At 45.9% G+C, this 8,791-nt stretch overlaps 1 protein-coding gene and 1 long non-coding RNA gene across 2 annotated transcripts; one reads left to right on the forward strand and one right to left on the reverse strand.

Moving 5' to 3' along the window:
* Nucleotides 1-304: 304 nt before the first annotated feature.
* On the reverse strand, nucleotides 305-934 carry LOC117587196. The gene is made up of 3 exons (XR_004574043.1): nucleotides 794-934; nucleotides 509-733; nucleotides 305-434 (listed from the first exon to the last, which is right to left on the reverse strand). It is a non-coding gene; the product is annotated as an uncharacterized LOC117587196 (long non-coding RNA).
* Nucleotides 935-6,795: 5,861 nt separating this feature from the next.
* On the forward strand, nucleotides 6,796-7,447 carry LOC117587192. Its single transcript, XM_034277730.1, has 4 exons — nucleotides 6,796-6,915; nucleotides 6,982-7,073; nucleotides 7,129-7,282; nucleotides 7,339-7,447. Exons 1-4 carry the CDS (start codon nucleotides 6,831-6,833, stop codon nucleotides 7,443-7,445), a joined length of 438 nt encoding a protein of 145 aa, XP_034133621.1. The 5' UTR covers nucleotides 6,796-6,830; the 3' UTR covers nucleotides 7,446-7,447.
* The last annotated feature ends 1,344 nt before the right edge of the window (nucleotides 7,448-8,791 follow it).

Here is an 8,791-nt window from a genome sequence, read left to right on the forward strand (position 1 = left end):
TTGCGCTAAAGATTTTGTGTGTGTTTTCTGTTGCATTTATCTTTGGAATTCTTTCATAAACCTACATGGAAAATAAACGAGCAATCCGATCAGAACTGAAAGAGAACGCTTGGAAGTGTTGAGCCTTAAAGTGTTTCAACTTAACTTACTTAGGAAAAGTAAAAGAGAAATGATTCTCAACACTGTTTCTATTAGAGAGTCTGCTTCCCAAGTCTCCGCCAGGATCCACAGGCAGCCACCAAGTACATTCAATACGATCGAGGTGAGAATGAGTACACGCAGCTCCTGATGGAGAAACGAGAGCTAGTGGGGAGTTGAGAGTGTCCCTTGAACTTGCCTGACTGGCGCCCGAAAAGAGCAAAGTGGCGGCTAGCAGAATCGGCAGCCAGGCCGAGAGTCCAACGATTATAAACGTTGCTTAAATCCATCATAGGCTGCAAGACAGAAAACAGAAAAAGGTGTTACTGGATTGTCGCTTTAGCGTTGGATGATACTTGATTGTGTATACCGAGACAGTAGACCTTCACCGCAATGTCCAGCAGTCCATAGAAATAAACACATGTGGCGATCGCATAGCATTTACTCTGGCGACTCACCGACAAGCACATTCCGGAGTAGGGATTCCAGACACTGACAAGGATTTATTACATTCACATAAATTTGAATAAAATTACAAACTAAATCATCGTCTGGTAATATTTGAGGGGAATATAAACAAAAAATCCAAACATGGCTGCAAGAGAAGAAAGTTTTTCAATCAAAATTCATAGGAGATTGCCAGCCGACGACTTACCTATTAAAATGATGGCTATCAAAGTGCCTTCGACAGCATCTTTGGTCTCCGACTGTTGCTCTGCAGATATGAATGATGTAACGACCAAAACTGTTCCAACAACTGGAGCCACAATAAGCCATGTTAGCACCATGAAAGGCTTCTTCTACATATAAGACTGGAATTTAATATTTTTTAGTTAAATAAGCAGATATTTAGGTACTTGCATAATGGGCTCCATGCAATAGAACTACGGCGGCGGCACAAATCACACCCCAGGATGCCATTGAGGTGATTACATTCCACTTTGGACCATCCCTCGCTATGGGGTAAGACAAACGAAAAGGCTTTACAACATGCATTTCAATTTGAAAGATTATTTCTAGTTACAGATGAGCATATACCCAAAAAATTCAGTAAGCATTGAACAAACGATCGCAAGCACAGCGACCATCAAGGAGGAACGTCTTGACGGTCCGCACATTTCGATTTTGACTAAATAGACAGATGGATACGTAAGGATAACTATGTGGATGTAGGAAATGTGTATTAAAATATGTATTAAATATAAATAAACAAGCGATTATAAACATATGGAGTTTCACGGCACACTTCGATTGTACTCCATGTGAACTTCTCTACTCAAAATTAAAAATTAATAATTATTCAATAGGACAATTTAAGTGCTCTGTGCACGAGATATAATTCCATTATCTGTATTACAATGCCACAAAAACACGTGGAGGATTGGCGCAGATGTTCACAAGTACAAATTAAATGACAAATATTTTTAATTGAATCAACAGATTGTGGAAAACATTGAGCGGTTCCCCCACTGTGTTGCATTCGTGTGAATGGGAACAAAAATGCCAACGTTTTAATTAAATTTGCCAGCAATTCGGGAAAAACTTTCCCAAAAGGTGGGGCTAAGGGGATTCGATACAGAAGTTTTTTGTTGAATGCAGAAGGTGCAGAGAGGTACTGGAAAGGGTGGCCTCGAGCTTCCATGGGGCTCTATGTGGACTGTTGGGCAGAGCCGGTGGCAGTGGCAGCAGCAGGGGAGAGAGAAGGCTATTAATTAACTAGAAATGCCATTTTCCACAATTATACGTTTCCCGACTATATAGAAATGTAAAACTAATTACATTGCAATTTGCCAGCGTAATGGCAAGAGCACAGGGACAGGGACAGGCACCAAGGCACCAAGGCACCCAGCCCAGGGCTGTGGTCCTAGCAGCTCCGACTCCTGTCTATATGTCAGCAGGGGTGGTGGTGGGGCAGGTGAGGCTCGTGGAAAATGGCATGCAAAGCAATTTATGTATATGGAGGGGGAGGAGCTGAGGCGGATGCCGCACTAACAAGTTTCCGCGCTACTTCCTTGGAAATACAAAATCAATGCATAAAGCAAAGGGACACATCCTGGCCCTGTCCCAGCAAAACTCCTCCTCCACCCAGTCAAACTTCTTAGCTGCAACTCGCTCAGGTGCACCCCATATATATGTACATATGTAGGCGTTGGGCATGGCATAATATAATATGTGGCATGCAAATGCAGCCTTAAAGGCACATGCTAAAGCGCTATTTTGCACTAACTTCCCCCAGTCCCCTGCCTCTGTAAGTTTCACCCAAAATGTCAGAGTCCGAGTCAGCGCCAGGGAGGGCTGGAGCTCGGGCTCGGGCTCGGCTCTGTTACATTTGGCCGTTTAATGGGGCGCTATAATTTGTATTTGTGTGCATATGCCGCTCTGGTTAGCGGTTATTTGAGCCGGGTTCCATTTCGCTTCAGTGCATTGGGCCACCATAGGAGGGTCGCGGGTCCTCCCGCGAGAGATTTGATTGATGTGGGATTTGTGGCACTTGCCACAGCACATACCTACAGTAGGCCTTTAAGTGGGTTAACAGTTGCAACACAATGCAATATTCATGGGCAGCTCGTTTCTTGCACAATTGTTTCCCTTTAAATGGGACATTGGAGCTCAACAAGTAAATGGTTCCATGAAAATGTTTAGCAAATATTTAATAATCAAGATGGAAACTCTATCGAATAATGGGGACGGGTTCAAGCCGAGTTAACCTCTCCCCTTAATGTCCGACTTTAAAACCGATGCTTAAGACGTCGAAACGATGTTCATTTGAGCATCATACAATGAGTCCGCTGTACGCTCTCCGCTGTCCATTGGCTGGGGGCAAGAGCTCCCAGTTGGCGCAGTTCGCGAAGAAGTTATGACTACAATTTGCGCTAAACCAAACCGAACCAAACCAAAACCAAACAATTTGTGGTCGCCTCTAATGCACTCACATATAACCCATCCCGTGTCCGTGTCCGTGTCCGCTCCCGAGCACCAGCTCCTGGCCAATAATTACGCAGAGAAGAGTGCAGTGGAGTGAAGTGGAGTGCGGGTTGGAGCCAGGGCCGGGGTAAATTATGTGTGCAAGTTGTGCGTAAAGTTTGGGCCATGCTTAAACTTTAGCGCCGTACTCCATACACCAGCTAGGGAAGGGAAAGACAGAGAGAGCGAGAGACAAACATAGAGAGAGAGAGAGAAAGAGAGAGAGAGAGCTGATGGTATGGCTGCTGACAAAGTGGCTGCACTTCCACTTCCACTTCCACTTCCCTCCAATGTCATAAAGTTTATCAGAGGAAGCCGCTCCTGCAGCTCCAGCAGCGACGCTGCTCCTTTGGCCATTTTTGGACTCCATGTGCGCTCCATTGTGCGGCGAATCGAAGCGGCTTGCAGGTATCGAGCTCCCCAGCTCCTTCCTATAGTTTATGGCACATTATTGGCATAAACATGGCGACGTGCGCAGCCAGAGTCCAAGTAAAGAGTCTGGTATGGTATGCAAGGTGCAAGCTGGAAATTGTGTGATTTATTCCATGTGTCAGGCCAAGCGTTCAATTAGCGACTTAAATTGTGACTCCAAGGGCCTAGACAACAAAGCCAGGATGGATGCGGCTATCTATCTGTAGGATATGGATGGGTATGTGAATAGCGAGAGAGCGAGAGATTTCCACTCTGAAACTCTGACCCAATTCGGGTTGGGTTGCCCTTTCCTCGCAGTTTTGACAATCGCAGGAATTATATAAAATATGGCCAGGGATCCTCTTAATGATGCCAATACAAACATATTTCAACTGTGTGTGCGTGTGTGTGTCCCCTTCACGAACTTGCGTAGGGAATGCCGAAACATTTAGCACAATTTGTGCCTCATTGGTCCCCATAACAATGCCTCATCTTCAGCGAAGCAGAGAGTCAGCCAAGCAGAGCCCCAGATCGATTTGGTCCTCGGTCTCGGCCACTTATTCTTTGCCAGCCAGCCAGCCAGCCAGCCAGCCATCCAGTACCATAATTGATGATACCGAATGCCACTAAATTATCAATTGACCATAAATTTGCTCATTACGTTTGGTTCTTCTGCACTTTCCTGGGCCTCTGTCCTCGCAGTCTCCCTGTCGCCCAGACTCGCTGCCTTTCCATCTGTCTCCGTGTGTACGGCGGAGGTGGAGGTGCAGTATTTTCATTCAACTTTTCATCTTCAGGTCTCTTGTTGTGTCTAACTTTTTGCGCGTCTGCCAAAACGTTTAACGTTTAACGTTTAACCTGAAACGACTCGGACTCGAACGCGAACGCGAACGCGGACTTGGACGTCTCATCATCATTTGCCATTGTTGGATTGGATTGGCCTGGACCTGGCTCCGTTTGGCGTTTTAAATAACTTTTTTATAAGCGCTCTCGGGATCGAGAGCCATCTCTGTGGCAAGTTATTGGCATTTTGGGTTTTGTGTTTTGTGTTTTGTGTTTTTGTTGTTGTTGTGTTTGCTGCACGTTTTCCTCGCGCTGCCTTGGCCGGGGTTGGAGCACTTTTAAGCGGCTGTCCAATGTGGATGCGGTTATGGTCGGGCCAACAAATTGTTGTTTACAGCTGTCGGGTGTTGGTATTTCATGGCCCTCGCTCTGTCTCTCTCTATCTCTCTCTCCCTCGCTATGTGCACCGCTATAATTACACTTTATGCTCTGAGAGCGCCTCGAATGTGGGCCGGTCTGCGCGTCGAGTGCCTGGGAGTTAAGACCCGATTAGAGTGCGATAGATTTAGAGCTGACTGTCTCCCATAATTCCCAGCTAATTTAACCCCAAGCAAAGCGAGTGCCTTAAATCATCAAATGCCCATGATGAGGACGTCACACAGCCCATGATCCGAAATGGTCCTCCTCCTGCTGCTGCTGCTTGGAGGGACACGGACACGGACTTGGTGACCCAACAAGTGTTTCTTCTCTGGCCACATATGCATGTGTGCAGACACGACTTTTGCCTGAATGATTAACATATCACGTTGCCATAACATTTCACAAGCGACTCAGCTGCACACTCGATGCTCTCCCCGCTCCGATCCTCCCCCCCTGGCCAGTGACGGCGGCGTCTGACGGACGACTCGACTGGCAGCAGCAAATCAGCGCGAGACCTTTCCGCCTTTGGCGTTGGGGGGCGCTTGTAATATTTAACACCAACTGAATTTTAATGCGATTCCAAAATGTCCGTCCGGGGTCCGCAGAGTCCGCAGAGTCCGCAGAGAGTCCAGACCACAGCTGACAATGCTGGGGCGCCTAATGGGCAACTAATATGCGCAAAATCACTTGGCAGGCAAGTCTCGAACTCCACTCGGATTACGCTCCATTCAGAGCTCCAGCTTGCTGTTGGGTTGGCTAAGGTCTGTCCCTGTCTTTGTGCAGATCGTGCATCATGGGAAGGCATTGCAACACCTTGTACATGTGTGGAGCAGCTGGGGATTGCTGTGGCTGTAGCTGTAGCAGCAGGAGGAGTTTCTCTTTTGAGCAGGGCTCACGATCACGTCACGAGCATCTATGGAGGAGAAGGAGCAGGAGGAGCGAAGCGAGTAATATGCATGTAACAGAAGGTGTCAATAACTTTCAAATGCCTGGGCTGTTGCCTGGGCTATTGCCTGGGCTATTGCCTGGCTGCCTGGCTGCCAGGATATATGCATTATATGAACTATTATAATATGCGACGGGGCGGTGCGGGCGTTTCGTCTCTGTGGAAATTTATGCATTTTTCAAGTTTTAATAATGTAGCTCGTTAGCCACGGTTTGTTAAACTTTGTTTTCATTTTCACTTCACTTCACATCAAGGCATTGGCTGGACGTGAAGCTGTAGCGGCCGTCGGAGTGGGAGCTCCACATTCCACCCCGCCCCTGCAAACACAATCAAAATTCCCCTTCCCCACCCTTTCACGTGTTGCTGTCTTCAGTGCAGCCCCAACTCTGTTTCTGACTGCAGTTTTTGTTTTCAATATTCGAGTCGTGAATTGGCCCCCAGGTCCTTTGCTGGTATTCGCTGCTGCTTCGAATGCCATGTCTGCCTGTGGCGCTTGGCTGTGTCAGCCAGCCAGTAAACCAGTCAACCCAACACCCGTTTGATAAACGTACAAAAGTGAAAACAAAATCCACCACCCCGACCAGACCAGACCCGACCCGTTCAAGGATGTTCAAGCGTTTGCATTCGAATTAGCATTGTGCGAGTATCAGTGGAATGCTTTAAAGTTGGCCACCGCATACGAATGAGAAAAGTGCGCAAACCGAGCAGTCAGTAGAGTAAGAGCAAGAGCCAGAAGTATTTAATCAAATTAAGCAACTCTCCGATTTGCAGCGATTGGTTTACCGCATTCCTTGTGCCAAACTCCACTTCCCACTCAATTTACGTATCTCGTTACCTGGGCTTTCCCTCCTTCCCTTCACATACTTGATTAAGTAATCCAATAAAATGCCATTCCGCACAGCACAAAGGGAAAACAGCTTCGACTCCAACTCAAAGCTTCAGGCACCCAACTTTAGTCATATGTCTGGGGCCATTAGACGAAATGGGAAAGTCGTGAGTTGGTGTTAAGTGCCGCCGAAAACAACTGAAATTCGTTTTCATTTGTTTTGCCAGCATTATGAATGGCACTCATTAGGGTTAATATTTCGCATGGATACAACTTCTCCCCCAGAAAGTGAGCAGAGTTCCTTAGAGTTAAACATCAGTTTAGCATTTGCCAAACTCCAGGATGAGTTGCAAATGTAGGAGACAAACCTTGTACATTATAGCTGCTGTCTTGGGCGACATTCTTCTCATTGCCTTCCTACGATATGGTGGGTATTGGTTCGGTTCTCTCTTTGCTTATATATATTTGATGTGTATTTCCATTTTGATTTCAGTTTGGCATCTCAGTCTTTGTGATTTCTTTCTGTTTATTGGGTTGATTCTGCTAAATGGAGCTGCCATATATGTGGAGTGCTGGATAGAACTGGTAAAGGTCTCTCAATATTCTTCGCAAATCCCATAAATGTTTGGCACTCATTTAGGAACATCCAACTCTTATTCTGACCGGCATTCTGGCTATACCCCTGGCTTGCATTCATCTAGTCCTCCACAGAATTGACGCCTTAACTGAACGTTGGGCTGCAATGAAGATATTACCAAAAGTTGGACACATTTTGGTCTTGGCTTTTCTTATGGGTAAGCGAAAATGCACTCAAAAATATTACCAAATCTTTTGTTTGTTTTCTTCACAGCTTTTCCTGCGCTTTGGCTCCTTCTGGCATTTTTCTACTTTCACAATCTGAACAACAACACCTCAGCGGGCATACACTGGAGATTTTGGCAATTAAATAATATTTAAATAAGTTGCTGCTGTTCGAAATTGATGAAGTAATTTGGCCTGGCAATTATGTGGTTGAAGCCAGTTGATAAAGTTGCACTTGCATTTCATCATTAAGAGATGATTAGCTGCAAATTTGTGGCCGAACTTTTAGTGAATGGAAAATGATTTGAAAGTTTTGCTGGCTCTGCTAATAAGACATATTGTCTGGCCGGACTGAAAGGTGAGCGCCCAGCCCAATCATACAATAAACAGTCTTGGGTCCTGTTTTCGAATACCTTAACCTGTCCGTGTCCCGTGTCCCGTGTCCCGTGTCGTTGTACTTATTCTGCCTCTTGTGTTGCCATCGTTTTTGTTGTCATAAGTTTGGCAAGTTGCTCGTTTCCTTTGGGGCAAGCGAACGAAGCATATTACAACTAATACACTCAGACGTTGTTTCCCCCAAAGTTTGCCTGCGCCTCGTCTCACAAAGAGCATAATTACCAACAACATGGTAAAAGGAAGAAAACCCCAGAACCAATGCCAGTGGAATGGCGCAGGAGCAGGGAAACTTTTCCACAAAATTATTTGTGGTTGCAAACAGATATAGACGGAGTAAGGCGCCACAGGCAGCGGCACCAAGACGAGGCACAAGTTTGACATAAAGAAAAGTTTGCACAAACCGACTTACAGAAAATTATAATTACACGCACAGTCAGCCAAATAGTCCATGTTTTTTTTTTTTTTTTGGGTCGGGGTGGGAGTGCGGCGGACTCTGGTTCGTCGTGTTCTGGTGTTCGTTTTCGGCTCGGGTTGGGGGTTTCTCGCTGGTAAAAATACTTTAATTGCCGTTAGTTTCCAAAGTTTCCAATTCATTCGCAATTTGTGTGAGTGTGTGTGTGTGTGTGTGTGTGTGTGTGTGTGTGTGTGTGTGTGTGTGGGTGTGGGAGAAGGGACAAAATGGCAGACAAACAAGCGCCGCAAATTAAAATATGGTAAAATATGCAAAGTAAAAAACCGAAACAGAAAACGCCAATTTCCCCCGAACCATGAAAATTGTAGAGTCTAATTAGAGCCAAGCCCCCACCTGGCAGCCCACGAGCTCGGGAATAGTTTGGCAAATCCAACAGTCAGGACACACAAAGATCAACTCGGACTCGGGCCTGCAGGCAACTCAAACCCCACTGCCAGGATTGAATTACGTGCAGCACTTATGAGTCCTTCGGCTGGTTCCTAGTTCCCAGTGCGGCTGGTTTTTATCCCCTTTTTTGGATAACTTTATAATTGGCTTGTGCAATTAAAACGTTGGCAAAACTCAAGGCACAACCACACAAAGTATATGTCAACATTATGGGGAAATTTAAGGAACATTTTTGACAGCTGGGGGA

Source organism: Drosophila guanche, unplaced genomic scaffold, assembly GCF_900245975.1.
Source record: "Drosophila guanche unplaced genomic scaffold, DGUA_6, whole genome shotgun sequence".
Lineage (NCBI taxonomy): Eukaryota > Metazoa > Arthropoda > Insecta > Diptera > Drosophilidae > Drosophila > Drosophila guanche.

Bases quoted from the DNA above. Each gene is read 5' to 3' on its own strand.
- LOC117587192 (XM_034277730.1), top strand. From the start codon at position 6,831: ATGAGTTGCAAATGTAGGAGACAAACCTTGTACATTATAGCTGCTGTC. The intron at 7,074-7,128 runs GTAAAGGTCTCT...GCACTCATTTAG, and splicing joins TGGAGTGCTGGATAGAACTG to GAACATCCAACTCTTATTCT. The intron at 7,283-7,338 runs GTAAGCGAAAAT...TTTTCTTCACAG, and splicing joins GGTCTTGGCTTTTCTTATGG to CTTTTCCTGCGCTTTGGCTC.